Raw genomic sequence first — 22,599 nt, forward strand, 5'->3', positions numbered from 1 at the left:
CATTATAGCACAATGTCGGTATATTTGTGAGATTGTAGTCAGAGACCAAACAAGTCTTCCCATGCTTATATTGTTTTCCTGATAATATGTATGTGTTTTAATCCCTTTAATTGGTAACAGCAGGTTAAATCTTGAAACCATAGATATGAAAATGCAGATGCCACAAAAACATCTAGTTTCCATATTACAGATGATTTAAGACGAGAGGTAATGTGCTAACTAAGTTCAATTCAATTTATTTATATTGGTTTTTGTTCTATTTTAAAAATAGAAATTCACAAGGCACAAGTCACAAGGCAGCTTTACAGAAATCTGGATGTTGATTTAGATCGCTTATGAACAAACCAGAGGATAAAGTGCAAGGAATGTCTCCCCAAGGAGGACCAGACTCAAAAGGGAAGACTCATCCTCTTCTGGGTGGCACTGGACAGTATTATTATAATAAATCATTACAGTATATAGGTACAGAAGAGTAATGTTAAAAAGTTCAAAGTGTATTGAAGCACAGCTTAAATTCAGTTCATAGTTTAGACAATGTTATACTTGTTAGCATATCTTTAAGTATCTTTAAGTATGTATTGATAAGTCAGTTCATCATAATGCAACTCACCATGGCTAGGGGAAGCTTGAAGCCATGTATGTCCTGTCTAATTTGTCTATGCTATTTGATTTTATGAGAACTAAATTATAAATAACATATGTTTACATAATTTCACAACAGACGTATACTGAAAGTTCTGATTTAGTGTCATTTAACCATGCAATTGCTGATATGACTTACTACCAACAGTTTAGTTTTAAGTCCCATGCTTGCTTATGTTTATACTCTCGCCTGGATACTGTAGACTTGTAGTCAATCGGTTCCCTTGAGAGACTGGTACCTCCAAATTTTTTGTCTTGGTCTCAGGGAGTATTTCCTCACCACTGTTGTTCATTACGGATCACCAATATAAGTTGAACACAAACCAAGTTTCACCTGATTTTATCAGAGCAAACCAGAATCTCACCACAGCACTGGTTATAACTGATTCTAGCCTTGTCCTATGCACTAATATTTTACAGTATCAGTCTAATGTGGCATCTCTTCTTAGATCTATGGTTTAGACAGCTGGCTTTGCATTCCTGACAAAAATACACTTTTCTTGCACAGTTGACAGTTTTACATAACAAAGACACTGTCAGAAGTGTAGTTTAAAAAAAAGACAGGATTCACTGAAAGAGCAAAGAAAAACAGCTGTACCTCAGAGCTCTCATTTAGATCCTCCTTGTCCTTCCGCTTTGGGATGTCGATTGCCGAGTTCATGATGATGCCTTGCTCTGGCAGAGGAGGCTTGGAGAATTCTTTAACCTCCCTCTCAGTCACCTGCCAATACACAGCGACTAATCAACAATAATAAAAACACGAGAGGAACAAACAAGTGGTGTAATTCCTCATATTTAATATGGTCTACAGTTGTGTTGTTACCACTGAGAGAGATACTGTTTACCAAACTGAGGTTACCTCCTTGGGTGCAATTTGCCACTTGGGCTCGTATGCGTCTGTGCTGTGGAGCTCCATGTTATTGCCGGAGGAACATTTCTCTGTGCTAAGAGGGTGAGTAGTCTTCCCCACCATATTTTGCACAGACTTCACCATGTTCTTCAGGTCTTCCGGGTAAGGGGTGGGATATCGTTTCAGATTAATCTCAACCTACAGAGAGGATGAGAGAGGACGAAAAAGAAAGAAAGGTTTAAAAACAAAAGGTTTGCTTCTTTTAATAATTATGTTAATAATAATCACTCTCTATAAAGATTAGGAAAAATTATTGTATTGAAATAAACATTCTACATGATTCAATTCTACTTTATTTGGTGACAAAAGTGGACATTTCCCATGAACGGGACACACAAGATGACAAAGATCCCAAAGATTAGTTTTTAGAATTGCACAATTTAGTTTATTCTTGTGGTTATCAAGTTTCAAAATTAACTAGTGTACTCCATCACATCAAGTCCTAACAGCTTCTTACAAAATGGAGCAACTCCAGCAATTGTCATTAGAACTCAGCTGTTATCATATATCAGATGAAACCAAAATCAACCAAATCTGGTCTTGGCCTCAGCATTTTAGTGAAAAGGAGGGGGCTACAAACATAAAAAAAGCACCAGATATCTACTCTAAAAAATGGCAGAAAATCTGTGATGCTTTGGAACCGTTTTGTGAGTGGGGTTTCCAGGGCTTTTGGGAAGATTGATGCCATCAAAAATTCTGCTAAAAACCGGTTTCCACCTCCGGGAGGTCCAAACTTTGCCATAGATTGTAATCTTTTGGCAAGATAATAGGCCAAACATACTTATAAATCACTAGAGACATGCTTAAAGAAACACTTTTTTTTCAATGACCATAACAGACTCAACAATAAGATGGAGGATGAAACGCTGTCTGAGGCATGCTACATGTTGTGCCAGCAGTGTGCACAAAGGACAGCACTACTTCAGCACCCCCAATGCTATAGAGGAAACACATTGCTGCAGGGCGGGCTCGGCAGAAGCACACATGGCAAATCAGAGCTGAGGCAATCACTCACAGTCTAGCAGAAGCAGGGATCGTAGAAAGAGGCACAATACATACGAAGGTAAGCCAGTTGCTATAGCAGTAATAACTGCTAAATGCTTCCCTCTCCATTCTGGAGTTAGCTGAAGACAGTGGAGTTAAGGCTACCTGAACCTTCTGCTCCTTGTCACTACTCAGCCCTGCCTGGAAACCACTACTATAGAGCACACTGCTGAAGACAGCACTCCTCTCCTCCACTCCACCTTCTTTTACCTCACATAATCCTACAGACTTTAAATAAAATAGCATTTTTCACTACCTCGGCCCATCGCAGCCGTGAGTCGCTACAGTGGTGGAAAATGTGGAAATGAGCACAGACCCGCCCCACAATCTTAAAAGGGGCCCCATGCTTAAGCACCTCCTGAAAGCAAGCCTCCAGCACCAGATGGTGACCCAGGGTATCACCCAGAGCCTTCACATTGCCATCAAGGAAATGCTGGCTCTGAAAAAACTCTCTGTTACTGCTGCTGCTCCTCTCCCCGACCCCAACCATAATGCCTAGCAACTCCTTAGGAAGCTGAGCAGCAAGGATAACATCAAAGCATACCTGCAAACCTTCAAAAGAATACCCTTCCAGTAAGAATGGAATAACGATGACTGGGCCCTTATCCTTGCTCTCCTTCTATCTGGGAAGGCAACTGGCTTATTAAGTGCTCACCCCAAAGGAGGCCATCAACTACGCGACACTGAAGAGTGAGATCCTGTGCACTGTGTCTGGTCTCCTACCAAAACAGCACCAGAGTTCCACCACTGGACCTAATGCCTCAGAGCCAACTCTAGAGCCCAGATGGACAGTTTGCTGGGTACAGCAAGGAGTTGGCTCCAGTCTGAGAAACACAGGGCTGCAGAAGTGTTCGTGAAAATTGTGATGGACCAATTCCTATAAGCTCTGCTGTTGAAAGAGCACAAAACTAAAGGGCTACGAGGTTCCAACACCAACTCTCCAGTGCCCCAACAAGTCATCAAGCCCAGGCTAAGCAGATGTACCCTCCACACCACAATCCCACCCAAGGCACCCAACATTTCTGGTTCTGGATCCTGGCCCTGGTCCCGAAGAGTACCAGGGCATGCCACGACAGAGACCAGCAACCACCTGAGTGCAGTCAAAAGGGATGCCAAAACCATGAGACACACATATACACCCTAATCCAGTGTCTTGTCTATTTCACCATGTAATGCAGGAGGGGAATTTTGGGAGTGAGCAAAAGGAGGCTCAACCAAGAGCTATCAAAGAGTTAAGTTTATATCAACCCTCAACCTGACAAAATGATACTGTGTTCAGCCTGTCGCAGGTGCGAGTCATTACAACATGCTTCAACCTTGTTAGATAAAAGTCTATATAAATGAGTCTATATGCACTGAGACACAAAAGAAGACTATGGAACCTTGACTTTTGCAGAGTTGTCCTCCTCCTCTTTCTTGTCCTCAAAGTCAAATGCCACAGTCATCCTCTGCTGCCTCTGTTCCTCCCAGAGAGCGGGGTTGAAGCTGTCGCTGTCTGACTGGTAATCTGCAGACACACAATGTTCAATGTGAGTTCTCCATACACAAAGAGCATCTACGTAACTCAAAATCAGTAATACTGAGAAAATAAAAGATATGTCATTGGATAAGTTGTTCAACTTTTTTTCACCTTCATCATGCCGTGGTTGCTGGGGAAACATGTAGTTCGTAAGCACCCTCTGTTTGGTCTCAGGATGAGCCTCTGTTTGCAGGGGAATAAGGGCTTTGGACTGCACAGGATCAATAAAGAATAGACAATAAATTAATGTCAGTGCTAAGCTCCCGGTCATTAAAATATTAAAATATTATTAGTTATTTCTTGCATGATGGCATGTCATGCATCAAAAAAAACCCTGTTATTTCCTGTTTGAGTGTAATCACAAGGAAAACAGAAAAACATTGTGCATACCATTTTGCACCCCTGAGTGCACTAAAGTGATGCATGGTATTGAACTTACCCATAGATCAGAGCACAAACCTGTGATCGTGAGCCCAAAATTCCAAAATGAGGCCAAAAACTGAAAATTCGGATCGTAACGCCATAAAGCACCTTAATCACATTTGTCACACACTAAAAGTTGATAATAAATCAAAACAAGCACCTGATTGTCAGATAGCCAGAGTGCAGCCAAATCTTTCAGTTTAGTGAAAGTGTAGGGAAGATTCTTCAACCTAGCAAAAAAAGATTGCAGAGTTCAGAAGATAGATAGATAGATAGATAGATAGATAGATAGATAGATAGATAGATAGATAGATAGATAGATAGATAGATAGACAGACAGACAAACAGATAGACAGACAGACAGACAGACAGACAAACAGATAGATAGATAGATAGATAGATAGATAGATAGATAGATAGATAGATAGATAGATAGATAGATAGATAGATAGATAGATAGACAGACAGATATATAGACAGACAGATAGATAGATAGATAGATAGACAGACGGACGGACGGACGGACGGACGGACGGACGGACGGACGGACGGACGGACGGACAGACAGACAGACAGACAGATAGATAGATAGATAGATAGATAGATAGATAGATAGACACAGACAGACAGACAGATAGATAGATAGATAGATAGATAGATAGATAGATAGATAGATAGATAGATAGACAGACAGACAGACAGACAGACAGACAGACAGACAGATAGATAGATAGATAGATAGATAGATAGATAGATAGATAGATAGATAGATAGATAGATAGATAGATAGATAGATAGATAGATAGATGCAATGCAGAAATAGATTTTCTATATTTTCTATATTTTTTCTGCTGCTGTGTCTTAGCTGAAGGTTGGCTTTAATTAGTCTAGGTCCAGTGCAGTGATCAGAGCGCCCTGCATATCATTTAAACAACTCACTTAATTAACCTGCACACAGACTACTTCTCACTAATGCAGTGAATGTCTAACTGAATAATATTAAGCACCAAAGATAATCCTCATTATTAAATAATATAATACCATGAGTCTGTAGAATTCTTGAATCTGATTGGTCAGAAGGTGTTAATTTTCTGTAACAGCACTTGGACAGTAGTGGCAACAGTAAGTCAATAGTACTTTGCTACTTAGCAATGATAAATGTATAGTCATCGATATAGATTCATTCCACAACAATAAATGTAACTATAAATGGTTAAAAATTCTGTTGTTCAGGTCATTAATTACTGCTTTATTCCATAATCTATTCCATAATCAAAATCTATATTAGCCCTATATGAGTTTAAGGGGAATATCCATTTCCCACACCTGCACACCTGCACATTCATGCAGTTATCTAATCAACCAATCATGTGGCAGCAGTGCAATGCAAATAATCGTGCAGATACATTTCAAGAGCCTCAGTAAATTTTCACATCAGAATGAAAAAATTGATCCCTGTAACTTTCAACTTGGCAGGGATGTTAGTATCAGATGGGATGATTTTAGTATTTCACAAACTACTGGGATTTTCACGCATAACAGTCTCTAGAGTTTACACAGAATGGTGTGTAAAGTTCTGTGGTTGGAAATGCCAGTGGTCAAAGGAAAATGGTCAGGAAGAATATAGTAATTCTTTACAATCGTGGTGAGAAGAAATGCATCTCAACCCTTGAGGTGGATGTGGTACAAAAGGAGACGGCCACATCAGGTTCCATTCCTCTCTGCACAGGAACAGGAATCTAAGGCTATATAATGGACACCGAAATGGACAGATTAAAAAAAATAAATAAATAAATAAATAAATAAAAATGCGTTTGGGTGAATCTATGACCATTTTAGCAGATTCCTGTTTTTGGCAGACAGAAGTGGAACCTGCTGCTGTAACTCATCAAGGTTTGAAATGACCGGTGACTGTATATCAGCTTTGGACTTTTCTTACAGATACATGACTATTAGTGTAAACTGTCTAAATATCATATCAGGTGAAATGCATTTAAGTAAAAGAAGAGCACTGGTGGTTACCTGTTGTCACTAAGATTGAGAACACGCAGCTTTGTCATCTGTCCGATTTCATCAGGTAGAAATTCCAGCTTATTGGAGCGCAAGGACATAACTGTGACATTCTTGCAGTTTCCAATCTGCAATAAAAGAGGAAATAGGATATCTCAAAATGTGCAATTTTGTAAAAGCATGCGTCCTCATCTCTTTCTCTCTCTCATTCTCTTTCTGGCCCTCTAGTGTCTTCTCTCAAAATAGAAATGACAATGTAATCTGTCAATACCTCCAGGATAGTGGGGTTAGTAAGGAGCAGAGAGAGAGCGAGAGAGCGTGCGAGAGAGACACAGAGAGAGAGAGAGAGAGAGAGAGAGAGAGAGAGAGAGAGAGAGCGCTTTAGCGCTACAGGACTGTGCTGAATGAAAACAAATGCAAATGTCCTTTACTTTAGGACTTTTGGGGAAAGAGAGAGGAAACAGAGCTGAAGCCACAGCTACCAGGCTCATATCCAACAGCATGGAGACAGAACCTTCTGGAAAGGCTTTGATGGAAGAACTGGCATGAAAAGGTGGACTTCTGGGGAACAGCCAAGTCCAGACTCAGGTAACACATACACACACACACACACACATTCACTTGCCCTAATATGCCTCAGTGTATTCATCATATGTAACAAAACATAGTTGGAACAGCATCTTTTTATAAAGGAGCGTTTTGTAAAAGGTTATTTAAAGACCCCTCAAAAGTGCTTCGACATGACACTACATCGCTTAATCCTTAATCGAGAAGTAGGAAAGTTAATGAGGTGGTGTGGAATCTTTTCATCCCAACTTAGCAATTAGTGTTTAATTCATGGGAGCAATGACAGACTACAGTGAAGAACTTAAGATAATGCAAACTCTTTCTCTCACCTTCAACCTGAGACTTTCTAACTGTGGTATTTAATTTTAAAACAAAGAACTTTAAATAAAATGCTTTCTATGGTAATGCCATGGTTTATATATACATGACATGCATGCATATATGAGCAAAACATTTTTACCTTTGCTTTATCTTCATAAATGAAATAGAAAAATAGCCAAAATAGCTCTATGGTACTCACCTCTCTGGGCAACTCTGTCAGGAAGTTCTCATCGGCTGCAAAGGTCCGGAGATTGTGCAGGTAGCCAATAGTTGGGGGCAAAGACTCCAGTTCATTACAGCTACAGTCAAACTCCTCTAAGAGCGATAAACTAAAAAACAAGCCAGCGAATAATGCTGTGGTGATTACATAACTTCACACTGCAGCGCTACAGTGTCTGTCTCTAATCTCTGAGAACTACAAATACACCCCATTAATACTTTTACAATACAATATAATACAATACAATTATAATCACAATTATTTGACCATAAAGAAGTCAGAAGGTGCTTTTTAACTATAACATTTTAGCATATGTGGCAAAAGATTGACGATTTTAAGATTTTATGCTGTATGTCAAATAAGTACAAATGGCACATTCATTTAATCTTCATATAGTAACTACTTGTACAAAATTATCAGAATTAAAACATTGTATAATTTTATTATACAAAATGCTTAAAATGCTGTACAACCCTATGTGTAACTAAGTGTTCCACTCTTCAGTGAGACACTAAATGTTTGTGTTCAAAATATACAGATAAATTTAACCAAATGGAAATAACATAATCACACACAATTCAAAGTCTCCTAGCATCATTTTTAACTCCTGTGATAAAGAGATAAAGAGTTATCTGTAATGAAGCATATGAAAAGGCTATGAAGAAACCACATACTTTTGATAATGTCTGCTTAAAAAAGGTCTGAGGGATAGGGTCTAAAGGCCTGGATACACTTAGCAGTGTGTACACTGACGAAGTAAAGCGTTAAACCTTAGGAGACATACGCTGGGATCAATATGCTGAACAAGACAGATGTGCAGCTCCCATAATAGAAAATAAGACACCAAATCAGGGAAGTTTTTGTTGAGCTAATTTTATTTCAAATTTGTATAAAAAATGGATCATCTGTACTGGTGTGTCCAAGCCATGAGACCCAGTGGTTAAATGATGACTTTGAGAATGACATGGTCAGTCTGAAATTCACCTTTAATACCGCTAGTGCTAGAAAGTCGTGTCAGTTTTACGGACAAATACAATACTTCAGAGAATTTTTGTTTACTTCAGAGATACTTTTTGTGTTGTTATATGATAAATGTGTCTTTAATGAAACTTTTCGGTAACACTGACACCTTTGAAATATAAGTTGGCTTGAAAAGGCCAACTTGCTGTCCTTGTGGTCCTCAGAGTACATTATTGTTATTCCCCCTTTACGACATGTGGGCCATATTCAGAGATTGTGAGCTAAGCTGTGTTTTTAGTACTTCATCTAGACCTGAATTTTGATTGCAATAAAATCTAGTAGGAAAGCATGAGTAAAAAAAAACATTTATACAGTTATAATGTTATAATGTTTATAAAGTTTGTGTGGTAATTGCGTAGCAAATACACCATCTAACGCAAAGTAGCTTAATACACAACAAACATATTAAGCTTGATATACAGACAGATTACAGGTTACAACAAGGAGCCTTAGCAGTGGTTGGGCCACCACAAGCCCCTGAACAGCCCCAAAACACCTTGGCATAGATTCTACAAGTACTGGAACTTTACTAGAGGGTTGAGCAACATTCTTCTAAAAAAAAGCGAGATGTTCTCTTAATTACTGTTTTGATGATGATGGTGAAAAGCACTGTCCAAATAATCTACAGTCCATAATCTACTACAGATGTTCAGTTGGGTTAAGATCTAGTGTCTGTAAAGCCAAAATATATAAATATATTTAATTTCTTTCTTTAATAATTTTTGTTCAGGAAAGTAATGTTTCACAGGATAAAAAATTTTGTATTGATTTGCAGTGACGCTTTCCTCTATGTGGATGAGTGGCCTCAAACCATGCCAAAAAAATAATGTAGCTTAACGGAGCCATCAATTTTACATTTTAATTCATCTCTAATTAAGTGCTATGAATGGCCCTAGGCATGATAGTCATGTAAATTTGACATTTATACAAATTTTGCTTAATTTATCGATCTGGACTCTACCAACATGAACTGGGTACCAGCCTTTACCGCAGTAGTAAACAACAGATTATAATAATAATAATAATAATAATAATAATAATAATAATAATAATAATAATAATGCAGAAGCAGGAAAATGAAGAAAAGCATGTGCATATGTGAATGTGTTGTACTGTTTGTTGTAATTACATGCAAGGTTAGAACTGCGGACGATTAAGACGTTATTCTGTTATGGGTAAAATCTCTCATCCTGTATTTCATTATTAGTTCAACACTATGAACTCTAAACTCTGAATATGGCCCCATATAAATAAATGCATAAAATCCTGCTTGGTTATTCTTCCCCATTTTGCTTAATTTTTATAGCCAAAACAAGCTGTTATAGCCATCCGTTCACTTCAGCATGCTCTACTCATTCACTACAACATTTAGCTTGGTGAGTCTCTAGTGAAATTTAGCTTTATTAGCCCTACTGAAGAACCCACATATTCATTCATACAGCTTTCTATCATCTTTAATTGTATACTATATGTCATCTCTCGTACATCTGCAGTCATACCAGGATTCCCAAAACTTCAATTTGTTTCATCTACAGGTATCTTGGTCTTTTCAAGCAAACTTAAAGTACTTAATCCTGTTTACTGTATTATACCCTAATCCGCCACAGTGTTTACTGAGCCAAATGCTTTGCATTCCTAAATCAATTTGCCTAGATACAAAATGAATGAAATAATAAACTGCATCTAAATTGCAAGCTACTGCATTTTAACATTGGAACATTTAAACATGGTTACCCAAGGAAACCATTTCTCACCATTTGCTAACAGCTGCAATTAGACAAGGTTTTTTCCCCCCTCTAAGGGTCAATGTATATTTATCATGATAAACAGAGTAATTAGCATGGCATTTGTAAAGCAGCCCATCCCAGCTGGCCTTCCATATGCAAGGCTTTCACTGAGGCACTTCTAGCCACACATACAGGAGATGCAAACGTGTGCCCTTGCCTAAATAAACATGCTGTGGCGGACGTGTGGGGAATACGGGCGCTTTGCTGGTCTACTTACCCTAATTTGGCGCGTGGACTGAGATGCCCATTTTAGATGCATGTTTGATAAACACAGCACACAGAACCGACCAATGACAAACCAAGAAGAAAAGTGCATGGAGAGCATTATGCCAGGAATGGAGACAGTTATGATGAATGGGGACGGCAGACCTGCTAAGGGACTTGAGCTCTGAGAAAACTAAATCAAGCCCTGAATTTCTTATCTGGCTTTCACTTAGAGTTCATAGCTAAAAAAAAATGTAAGTATGAGAAATGTAAAGGACATTTTCACTTCAGAACTCTTTTATTCTTATTTATAAATATTCCATTAAAGTTCTGCATATTAAAATAGCATTTAAAGTCTTGATGTATTGCAATGATTTCTTAAAAGCCTGCACTAATAAAACATAACATTACATAGTGATATATTAAAGCATAAGAGTGTGTAGTGCTGTAGCAAAAATGTTGCTTAATGGACTTTTAATCAAATTAATTAAAACCTAAAAATGAACAACAAAACGTCTTTTTTAATTTAACATGACAAACACAGAAAGTCTGACTAAACCCTAAATTTAAATCTCCTGACAGTTCATGTTCGGACACAGAACACCATTCTCAGTCGCCATGTTGCCAATCAGTGTTTTCTCACAGCAAGGTTAGAAGGTTTAGCATCGTAGAGGTGACAGACAGCTACGCTGCACAGTCACAAACAATCATAGCATAGCTCTAATGCTGAACACTGTCGCTGTCTAAATCTCTCAGCAATGTAGAATCTAAATTGATAGGAAAGGGTAATGAATGCCTTGAAGAACACAAAACCAATCATCATAAAAAACATGTCTGTTTTAAATGGGCATGACCCAAAAAAACAGCAGCTGAGGGATGTGCAGGGATTTGGTTCTGAGAGGTGTATAAAGTAAAGGTGTATGTGGTCACTTCCTGTCTCGATCTGACACTTCATGGCCTGGAACGAGTGTGTGCATCTACTCACCTTCCGATGGTATTAGGCAGTGAGGTGAGCTGGTTGTCATCAACTTTTAATGTTGTTAACTTTTTCAACATTCCTATGAAAGCATAAAAAGTCAAGTTACTTCATTAGTAATCAATCATTCTAAACAATCTCATAGTCACACATCTGTAGAGCATGGGGAATATTACTGGACTCAGACATGGATTATACTCAGAAAGGTGCTCAGGTACATTGAAACAGGTCCAGATATGGGTCCGATTTTAAAGAGAAAGAAAGCAGAGAGGTGAAGGGGCAGATCAGTAATAACATGTGATGATAGAGAGGAACCTGATAAAGCTGCTAAAATATTCTTTCTTCCTTTTAATGTTTAATTTACTATATATTTCTGTAACTTATCCTGTGCAGGGTCGCAGGGAACATGGAGCATATCCCAGGGGCACAACCCACCACACGGAACAATTGTACACACACACACTAGAGATTCCAATCATCCCACAATGCATGTCTGGACTGGGGGAGGACACTGGAGTATATCCTCCAAAGCACAGGCAGAACATGCAAACGCTGTGCACACACAGTGGAGACATGAATCAAACCCTCAACCCTGGCGGTGTAAAGCAAACCTGCTAAACACTAACCCACCATGGTCACCAACCTTCCTGAATTTTATGGTGTGCTAACATCTGCACTCTGTCCTTTTTCACACAACAACAGTACATGGTGATACCCACTCATGAGCAGCAAAGAGGGCAGAACATCAAATAACAGTCATGTTTCTTATTATGTAACCTGGACTAAGCTTTGCAGACTATTTCCCCCTGTCAATTTGCCTTAACTTATTATTAACATGCAAGTGTGCCTTAACTCAGTTCCCTTCTTGCTCACCCACTTGTAATAAGCTGCTTTAATGTGGTAAGGCAACATATTTTCAATAGGCAGAATGCAACTGCCAACAGACTGATAAGTGAGGACTAAGACATGACAGAGGTGGTTGTCTGAAAATAATCCACCACACCAATACCACAGTGATTTTCCAATTAATAGAATGTTTAATTTATTAGTTAATATGCATCAAACATTGTAACACTGATATAGCCACAATAAACAGCCATTCTCTCACTAGCCCATATTTCTTCCTTGTTTGATCAGATCTCTCTTTATCATTCAGATCACTCTCTCTCTTATTCTTTCTCTCTCTCATTCTCTATCGATTGAATTGTCTCTCACTCTCACTCTATTATTAGTTTAGATGTTGTGCCCTCCTCTTAATTGGTAGTTAAAACAAATAAGCTAAAATTGATAAATTAACAGTTTTGCTTTTTCTAAGTAGTTTTTACTCATACATGTGTTTTCATAATTTCACTCTGACTGTAACAAGTTTAGGAAGTCTGTATGATTTTAGTGTCCATCCGTATGATAGAAAGGCGGCATTGTCTCTGATCTGTGGTTAGCATGCTAGATTAACTGTTTTTAAAACATACAGTAGTCTTGATCAGTCATGTGTCCAATAATTCAATGGAATACTATAGGTTTATTGATTTTCCCCCATATTCTCTCCTAATTTGGTCACTAGACAATTTCTTCCCACCAGCCTGCTACTCAACTACACTCCGAGGAAAGCTTCTGCCCTATTCCTCATAGATGCCCAATACTGTCCAGTGACACTGTGAGGAGAAAAAAGTATAACCATCCCTCCCACCCAGAATTCATGAATAATTCTAAATTTTAAGAAAGCTGAAGCGGATAAGGTCATAAAAACAATAGCTAGCAAATAAAAAGAAAATAATGATGAACATATTTAAAAGTTATTGTCATTGGCAGAAACTGAACGGTAAGTTGGACACACATAAGAGATGTGAAGCTGAAAACTGAAACTGTGGAATGTAGGAATGACATACAGTCAAGCTATTGGCAAAGGCACGAGTACCTCTGTAAACAAAATAGTCTTTTTTATTTCTAATATCTATCAGCTTTAGTTGTCCAATCATATCGATCATACCCAAAATATGTGTAATAATATATATCCCAAGGACAAGACTGCTTGTGGTTTTTGTGTTTAATGTTATGGATTTTACTATATTGTGTATAAAGTTGTGTACTATTGTATATTTCTGGAATTTGGTTTGAAAATAAAACTGTCCTCACCTATCGTATCAGGCAACTGCTGCAGCATGTTAGACGAGAGCAGGAGGTCCTCGAGAGACTCACACCCAGAGATGTCTGCATCCAGACCCTCGATCCTGTTTTTGGCCAGGTCAAGATAGCGCAACTGCCTCAGTTTCCCTATAGACTATAGTGAGAGACAAAGAGAGTTGCCAGGTGTGATTTAAACACATTGCTCCGTGGTTGTATAACTGTACATTAACTATTAACTATAACTATTAATTATTCTACTACTGTGTATAGAGTGTATGACTGCTGTGTGTGAGTGTGCTGTGACTTTTCTGTTTGTGATTGTGTTGTGTGCCTGCTGTGCTGTGTGTTACTTTTCTGCTGTTTGTGACTGTATTGTGCTATTATTGACTGTACTCATGTGTGTCTGTGTTGTGCGTGGCTGTGCCATATGTGACTGCTGTGCTGTGTGTGAATGTGTTGTTTGTTACCAATGTACTGTGTGTAAATGTGGTGTGCTGTTTGTGTCTGCTGAGCTGTGTGTGACTGATGTGCTATGTGTGACTGCGCTGTTTGTGACTGCGCTGTGTGGCTGTGCTTTTTGTGACTGCTGTGCGGTGTGCGACTGTGCTGTTTGTGACTGTGTGGTGTGCAAGTGAGCTCTTTGTGATTGTGTTCTGTGCGACTGTGCAGTTTGTGACTGCATTGTGTGGGACTGTGCAGTTTGTGACTGAGCTGTTAATGATTGCGCTGTGTGTGACATCTATTTGTGACTTCTGTGCTGTCTGTGATTGTGCAATGTGGAGTGTGTGACTGCGTTTTTCTGTTTGTGACTGCTTTGTGTGTGACGGCACTCTGCAGTTTGTGACTGTGTTGTTTCACTCTGCTGTTCTGTTTTCTGACTGTGAGTTGTGTGACTGTAATGTTTATGGCCGTTTTGTGCTTACCCCTGGTATCGTCTGTAATGAATTGTTGTCCAGCCACAGCTCTTTTAGGTTGTGAATCTGCTCCAGAACTTCTGGCTGAAACACCAAGAGTTCATTAACACTGTAGATTATATCATGATACAAAAAAAATGCATGACAACCAATAACATAGCGTTCTAATTAATTATTATAATTCCTATTCCGAGCACTGCCAGTTGCCATCTGTTGCTGGGGGACAGGGAAACGGCACTTGGCTGTAATGCCAGGGGAAAGGAGGGACAATAACGGCCATTCACTCCCTGATAAAGCCATGTGGTGTGTGCTCGCTCTCTAAGCTTACTGAGCCACATGGCAGCAGGAGGGTGCACAGCCTTCACTCTGCACGGGAACTATCATGTCATATGGAAAAAGACCTTCAGGGGCTGGCATTGGGAGGAAGCTCAAATCACGTGAACAGCATATAAATAATTTCAAATATTCATTTTAATGTAAAATAATTATATTATAATGTATGTTCAGTCTTCTGTTTCTATTCCCATGACAGTTCACTATAGATAGATCAAGATCTAGATCTTGGTCTAGATATAGATGTAGATATAGATAACTAGTACAGTACATTCAGTGTCTAGTGTAAACCTCTTTGAAAAGGAAAATGTTGTGTCAGTTTAATTTTAAAGCAATTGGTGTGTGTGTGTGTGTGTGAGACCATGATGTTGTCCATTGAACAGATTGGTGAAAGGAACAGACTCCAATAGCAACAACACAGATGCTCAGTGGGGTACAACAAGCCAGCAGAGCAAATGACTTCATCAGATTCCTTTTGCTCCATTCATTGCTCATTATATCTTTCAGTGTTGAGAGGTTTTTATCTCTTTTGCTTCTATCTATTGAGGCTGGGAATTGTGAAACAGAAGTAATCAGTCTGTCTGTGTCTAGTGGTCCCAAACCATATGTTTTGAGAGCACCATCTTACAGCAAACAAAGTCCATCTGAGAGAATAGAAAACACATCTTCATTTGCCTTGAATACAGAATCCTATTCATTCAATTATAAGATGCTGACTATTAATTTAGCAACAATGGTTACTGGATGGTGACTAGTACGAGGCTTTTGCAAAGCTGAATGCTGCCTCTTTATATCATGGATGCCTGTGTCATTTTGTCTTGGCCATGGCTATTTCCTATTCTTTTCTTGTTTTGAGCTCCACGATCTCTGCCCTCCAAACCTCCTCAGCATGGGCCATTGCAATTAAGAAACTTTCTGCAGTGCAGCCCCACAGACCAGGCAGCATCTGTTCTGATCCCAGTAGGCTCTTGCACTGTAACACACAGCTAGAGCCTATCAGTGTCTCCCCATCATAACTTTTTCTTTCAGAACGTGTGAGGATCATTAGAGCGAAATGCAAACCTACAAAGCAACCCACAAAGTCACCGTCAGAACCAGTTTCGGTTCTTTTTTTTCAGAGAACACATTTTTTTAAAGCTTGCTTATGCCTCTAAGCCTAATTAGTCACATCTGGCTCACTAGTGAATGTGAAGTAATCTAATTTTGCAAAACACAACTAAAGCTCCATCTCTCCATATATCAAAGAAAGGACACTTTCAGTACTAGGCTCCTAAAAGCAGCAACATGGCCGAGGCAATGATGAAAGTGCCAACAGTAAAGGTCAAAACTGCCTTTCCTGAAGTGGGACAGGCAGATTGGAAGTCCAGACAGCGGAACCATTAAGTGTCAATGGGGTTCTCTCATTACTCCAGGGCTCTAAACAGTAAAGCAGGCTTATTGCAATGCCAAACCATCTGTTCCCTTTGGAAGCACTGAAGTGAGTGTGCTTTTTTTTCACCCAAGGACAAAGTGCCCTGGATAGTACAAACCTGCATATGATGCTGACGGAAAAAAAAAACAAAAAACCCTGAAAGCCATTAAAATATTTTTCTTCACTCTCGGATGCCGCAAGAATGAAATGTCTGAGTCACGCTTGGTTTATTTGCTCATTTGCTCAGTATTTACTTATAGAGTATTGTACAGAGTGCTTATCGTTTAGAGTAAAAAAAATGCAATATGAGAAATACATCGAATGTTGTTATTCTTTCTACTTTTTATTACAGCTCTGTAAATCCCCAAGCAGGATTATTAATCTTCAAATCTTCCACTGATTCATTAATCGTTATAGTAAATATTTTTTGGACCAGTAACTCACAAGCCTCACATTTCCAGGATTGTTTTTACGTACAATAAGCAACTTTTAATGACTTTTTAAATGAATTAAGCATGGAATCTCCCGGCCAGTCTAATCCTGAATATTGTACATTTGTTTTAATCGGTAATCATCCATTTTGTGGCTGTCAATGTTTCTCTAATTAAAACAAAAATATTGGAAAAATTACTGGAGACATTTCAGGGTTCAAGATGCATATAAAGAGAGAACTTATCTAAAGAAATCTAGAAGTGCTTCATTTACAGTTTAGCTATCTTCATCATCTTCCTTAACATAACAGTAATTTGCCAGCGCAAAGGGTTGGCATTAATGTGAACCTTGTCTAAATTAACAGAGGGGTAAGTGAATTATGGTATTCATGGGATGGAGTGTAACTTGGAAGGAAGACTGGACAGATTTATTGCTATTGTTTACTCCCAACTGGGCAAGCCAAATTGAAAGTCACTCAGCGTTGAGCTCCCTGTCATACCAAGTGCTGCATGTTTGAACTGATTCATAAATAATACATCAGTGTATGATGCAACCAATGCAGCACAGCACTGAGGAATTAATGAGAGGCTCAGGATGAGGAGGAGGATGAGAAAGCTTCAATCCCCATCAAGCCCTTCTGGGTCAAAGACTGCCGGGTGAGATGACAGCTGCCCAAGTGATGTCTGTCTTCACAGTTAGACCTTTTTTCTTACCAGCTCAGTGAATTCATTGCTTCCCAAGTCTAATCGCTCCAGCTGTGACAGCCTGTGAATTGACCTGTAGCACATTTACAAAAAGAGAGAAATTACATCAGCACATCATAATAACTACAGGAGGAACACAACCTACATCCGGTATCTTCAACCTATCAAAACAGTAAAGAATAAAGGGTTAATGTTTTAAAGTTTGTACACAGTTATTTTGCCTTATACAATGACTTTTTGCAGCATACAGGTCTATTTTATCTCTCTCTTGAAGTTGATAAGATGAGAAAATTGTGCTTTTTATTGTTACTGATTAACCACAAAGCCCTCATGTGTTGAATAACTTATAGCTTTACCTCATTCCATTACAAATTTAATAAACATCTTCCCACAGAAAATGTCACCACCTCAACAAATGAATACATTATTTAATCATTTCATATGGAGCAACAACCATACAAGTTCATGTGTCCTTTGCTTCTATAGAAACAAAAACATATTAGAATAAGTGCATTGATACAAACCTGTGACTTTCCTCACATCCAGTTCTACTGTCAGAGCTGAAAATTTTTCAACATCTTCTGACCAATCAGATTTGAGATTTGTTATGTCTATGGTATACACAGTCAGGAATCGACTCCAAAAAATGAAACCTATGTAACCTACGTATAGGCTGCTGGACTGTGGATTGGAAGATCGTGTGTTCAAATCCCACCACCGCCCAACCCCTAGGTCCCTGAGCAAAGCACTTAACTCTCAACTGCTTAGTTGTATAAAATAAGCTGTATGAAAATCACTCTGGATAAGAGCATCTGCCAAATACTGGAAATGTAAATGTAATTGGTATATATACAGTATGTATGCACTTATAAAGTATGAGTGGATATATATTTCAATTGTAATGAAACAAGTGCATGCAAGATGCATGTGCATCTTATGATTACTGACAATATCCTACAACTATATTTTGTGCATAATATCTCTTACACCTGACATAACGTTTTATACATTTTTACAAGCTTTGGGAACATGTATTAGTGCAAAATTTGACTTCACTAATAAAGCATTCCCTCTGTAATATCACTGTATAGTCAATAACTAAACACATATAAAGGCTAATGCAAACTGATCACTGCAGTTAATGTGGTCTTTTTAACTGCTATGTGTATTCTAAAACTTTAGAGCCTGTAATTACCCATAAAATATTTTTTCATTGATTTTACATTTGGATATACCTGTGCAATATTTTCCAATTCTACCTTTGGCAACACTCGGTTTGGGTTTGATGAAAACACAGCGCTGTAATAACAGAATATAAAGTGTTGCTAAGCAGGGCAATGGAGCCAATCATTATGCAAAGACCTCAGTGTGTAGAATGTGTTGTCCTGTAGGGCTCCTGCGGTGATGTATTATGGAATACATTACAAGCTCTGCTGCTTTTCACAATCTGCAACACCTTTACATTCATTTTTATCCTGAACATGTATAAAAGGTGATGGAATCATGAATATTTGGAAATTATAACTGTAGGCCATTGCAATGCTATAAAAAACATGTTTTCTCTTGAAAAGACTACATTGTATGTAATGAGCAAAAGTATATTAACATCAGCTTGATAGGTTTTGATTGGGTACTGGTGAAGATTACGATGAATTGTTTGCAGTGAGAATGTCATTCAACCCTGATTCAAGCCATGTGCAAAAACATCCTCTGTATCTTAAGTGGTGGGCAAGATTTTTAGTATAAACTAACCCAAAGGACTTAACTCCAGTAAAATGACATGTGCTACAGTATATACATTTCATGAATGGCTCTTGATGATTTCTGCACAGTTTTTGAAAATCTTTCTTTTGTTCTTTCTGTTGCAGTATTTCTGTCCAATGAATGAAAGCCTTTTAGCTATACACCCCATGTTTGCATTTTGTTTATGCAAGGTTGTAGAATTCTCATCTCATTCATCAGGAAACAATCGTAGGATGTTTACTGACGAGGGTAATTTGTCCTGGACATTCTGGCATTTTTACCTCTGGCTTGGGCATTGGTCTCACTAACTTTGGTCTTGATCTCATCCAAGAGTTTGTAAAATAGTATGTTTGTGTTGTATTTTCTTTTAGGCTAAACAAAAAAGTAGTTCCAGTAGCAAAGCAAACAGCAAACGAACCAAAACGATCAGTTTTGCTCTGATTCAGACGCTGCAAATTTGGTGTGAAAGTGGCCTAAGAGTGTTAGTGTAAAAGTTTGTGTAACTGCACCAATGCTAACATCCCTAGTGTGAAATGAACGCCCACGTCACTCACTTTGGCATGGTTTTCAAGTGATTCTCTCGTAGCTCCAAGATGCGTAATTTAGACAATCTAAAAAAAAAATTAAAGAGTTAGAATTAGTTCATTATGGAATGTGAATTACTTTTAAAGTCATAATCAGTAGGAACTGCAGATATATGCTTATGTTTTCTAACTGTGAATTAAAAAAATAAATAAATAAAATAAATAAATGAAACCAAAAACCCAGCATTGCTAAACTCACATGGAATTGTCATTTATCTAACAATGTGAGCAATTTGAGTAATTCACTGTTGTAATAAGCCTTTGTCTTTGTTTCTGTACACACTGCCTGAAAAAGTGAATAGAATATGAATATGAAAAATGAATTGAAACTGAACACCTGAAAACTCAGTAACAGTATTTTTTACTTTGTCGCTTTGCTTTTATTTGTTACGTCTCAATTCTTTTCTGTTGGTTGTAACCTGGCACTCTTGTAGGTAAGGGTTTCCTCTGAATATAAAACAAATAAAAGTGATTTATATTGAGAGTAGCTCTGTTAAAGTGCAGCTTTATAGGCTTGGTGCTCTCTACAGAATGACAGAAGCTGTTGATAGAGCTCTTACCTTCCAAAATTGGCGGGTAGATACTCAAGGAAGGCATCATTTAAGAAGAGCTGTGTCAGATTGAGGAGCTGAGTGAAGCCATCTGGGAGTCTAAAGGGAACAGAGAGGAAGGCCATCAGCACATCACTCAGCGAGCTTTAAGTACCTCTAACTCACAGAGAAGCAAACTGGACCCACTCTAATCCCATTACACTTTCCCTATAACTGCCCCTGCTAGAGAGACTATGCGAGTCGTTTAAAATTATTAGTGAGATGAGGATGAGTGTTGTGGAACATAGACATCTCTGAATATATATATATATATATTTTTTAACTCTACCAGCAAATGAGATCCTGGTCAGTTATGGTTTCAATTATTTTTAGTGCTGATTAATATTTCATCTTGAAGAAATGAAACACAACCTGAATAATCTGTGGTTTCTCCTTGAACAAAGGTTAAGTCAGTTGTAAAAGATGTGTTTTCACTGTGTGTTATTACGCAACAAAGCTTCTTCATAATTCAAAAGACTTTTAAGATTTAAGGCACTTAATTTAGCTTTTGTTTTTAGTGAAGAAATTATTCACAAAATGATCCACTAATGTTTCTAAATGGTCTGGAACACTGGTATAAACCAGTTGGTCTGAGCAGTAGTATGAAGTGTCCTTGAACTGCTGGTAATCACCAAAACTGACTCTTTAAGGTGAGACAGCACACAAATCTCTCTGCACACTATAATAATGATGCATCTAACAACCGCACAGTTTCAAGATCCATCAAATAACAAAATGGATATTAAAAATTCAAACCATCTGCTGTTTAGTAAGTTTATTTATGCATGCTGTGGTTCTTGTACTTACTTGGTTATGGGATTTACACTGGCCTCTACAACTGATAAACATTTACAGCACTTGATATTGTCAGGAAATTCTTGAATGCCTGAAGGAATGAGGGATATATTCATAAATCAACACAGCATTTGGTGCATAATCACATAAGCACATTAAATGTTCTATCATAAATCAACAGTTCAGGATATGCAGAATTGAAGAACATACCATTTTTACTTATATCTAATTCCTTCAGGTTTACAAGGCTAGCGATGGTGGTTGGCAGGCTTGAAAGGTCGTTATCAGCAATACTCAATTTTCGCAGGGCTTGACAGTTGAAGAGTTGCTATTACAGATAGATAGATAGATAGATAGATAGATAGATAGATAGATAGATAGATAGATAGATAGATAGATAGATAGATAGATAGATAGATAGATAGATAGATAGAACAGAAAAAAAGTATCATCTAATTGGTCACATAAACAATAATACACAGTATGGTATGCACCGAAATGCTTTTTTACGAATGTCCATATTTAAAAAAAGAATCAGATAGGGTCCAAAAAAAGCAGAAAAGTCCAAATAAAGTCCAGTTTTTCTTTCACTTTTTGATAGCATACAATACTACAAAATACAATGAAACAGAATTTGATAAATATAAAGATATGGAAGATAAAATCTAAATATATGAAAGATAAATTGACATAATATAAAAAAGCAGCATATGAAAACGGTACAGTGACTGATGAAAAACTTATAAATAACTTCTAGTAACTGTATAATACCTAACATATTACCACATTCATACAAACGCTGTTAATGTATCCTGTTAGGCAGTTTGCGAATAATTACAATTTTTAATTCCATAATGAACAACACATCATTCTGTTTAACCAACAATAGTTAGATTTGATACAAGACAGTGCCTGTTATCGCTTCTAGGATAGCAGATATAACCTCAGCAGCCTTTGTTTTTTTCTTTCTGTTGAAGTTAATAAGACAAGAAAAAAGCACAGCTTATTAAATAGGGAAGTGCTATGTTCTCTGTCCTGAAGACTCTCCTGTGAAATAAACTGTTACAAAAGCCTGGAGACACTGGAGACTCCTTTAATAAACATCATGTTAACTTGACAGTAAGCTTCACCCAATCAATGATTATAGGCTTATCTTATCTTATTAAAATAACGACACATTTATAAATACATTTAGATGTGGATTATGTTGAGTATCTGCCAGATAAGTCTCTGTGAATGAGCTGTTACTATAGAAACGATAACATATTAGAACAGGCGCATTAATATAAAGCTATGAATTGATTTACAGCCAAAAGGACCATCAGT

The 22,599-nt window shown here is 37.9% G+C and overlaps 1 protein-coding gene across 10 annotated transcripts in view; it reads right to left on the minus strand.

Moving 5' to 3' along the window:
* lrrc7 (leucine rich repeat containing 7) overlaps window positions 1–22,599 on the minus strand; it is a 127,024-nt gene that overhangs the window by 19,968 nt on the left and 84,457 nt on the right. For 8 of the 10 annotated variants that reach the window (XM_058401935.1, XM_058401936.1, XM_058401937.1 and 5 more), the window contains 16 exons: window positions 21,484–21,601; window positions 21,286–21,364; window positions 20,449–20,538; window positions 19,859–19,915; window positions 17,571–17,634; window positions 14,691–14,765; window positions 13,777–13,921; window positions 11,653–11,725; window positions 10,681–10,698; window positions 7,636–7,765; window positions 6,561–6,676; window positions 4,699–4,768; window positions 4,227–4,326; window positions 3,979–4,103; window positions 1,502–1,690; window positions 1,241–1,363 (listed from right to left, as the gene is read on the minus strand). In XM_058401935.1, coding sequence (XP_058257918.1) covers window positions 1,241–1,363; window positions 1,502–1,690; window positions 3,979–4,103; window positions 4,227–4,326; window positions 4,699–4,768; window positions 6,561–6,676; window positions 7,636–7,765; window positions 10,681–10,698; window positions 11,653–11,725; window positions 13,777–13,921; window positions 14,691–14,765; window positions 17,571–17,634; window positions 19,859–19,915; window positions 20,449–20,538; window positions 21,286–21,364; window positions 21,484–21,601 — 1,572 coding nt within the window. The remainder of the gene's footprint in view (window positions 1–1,240; window positions 1,364–1,501; window positions 1,691–3,978; window positions 4,104–4,226; window positions 4,327–4,698; window positions 4,769–6,560; window positions 6,677–7,635; window positions 7,766–10,680; window positions 10,699–11,652; window positions 11,726–13,776; window positions 13,922–14,690; window positions 14,766–17,570; window positions 17,635–19,858; window positions 19,916–20,448; window positions 20,539–21,285; window positions 21,365–21,483; window positions 21,602–22,599) is intronic. The other 2 variants (XM_058401933.1, XM_058401942.1) reach the window with 1 other exon arrangement.

This window comes from Hemibagrus wyckioides, linkage group LG11, assembly GCF_019097595.1.
Source record: "Hemibagrus wyckioides isolate EC202008001 linkage group LG11, SWU_Hwy_1.0, whole genome shotgun sequence".
Lineage (NCBI taxonomy): Eukaryota > Metazoa > Chordata > Actinopteri > Siluriformes > Bagridae > Hemibagrus > Hemibagrus wyckioides.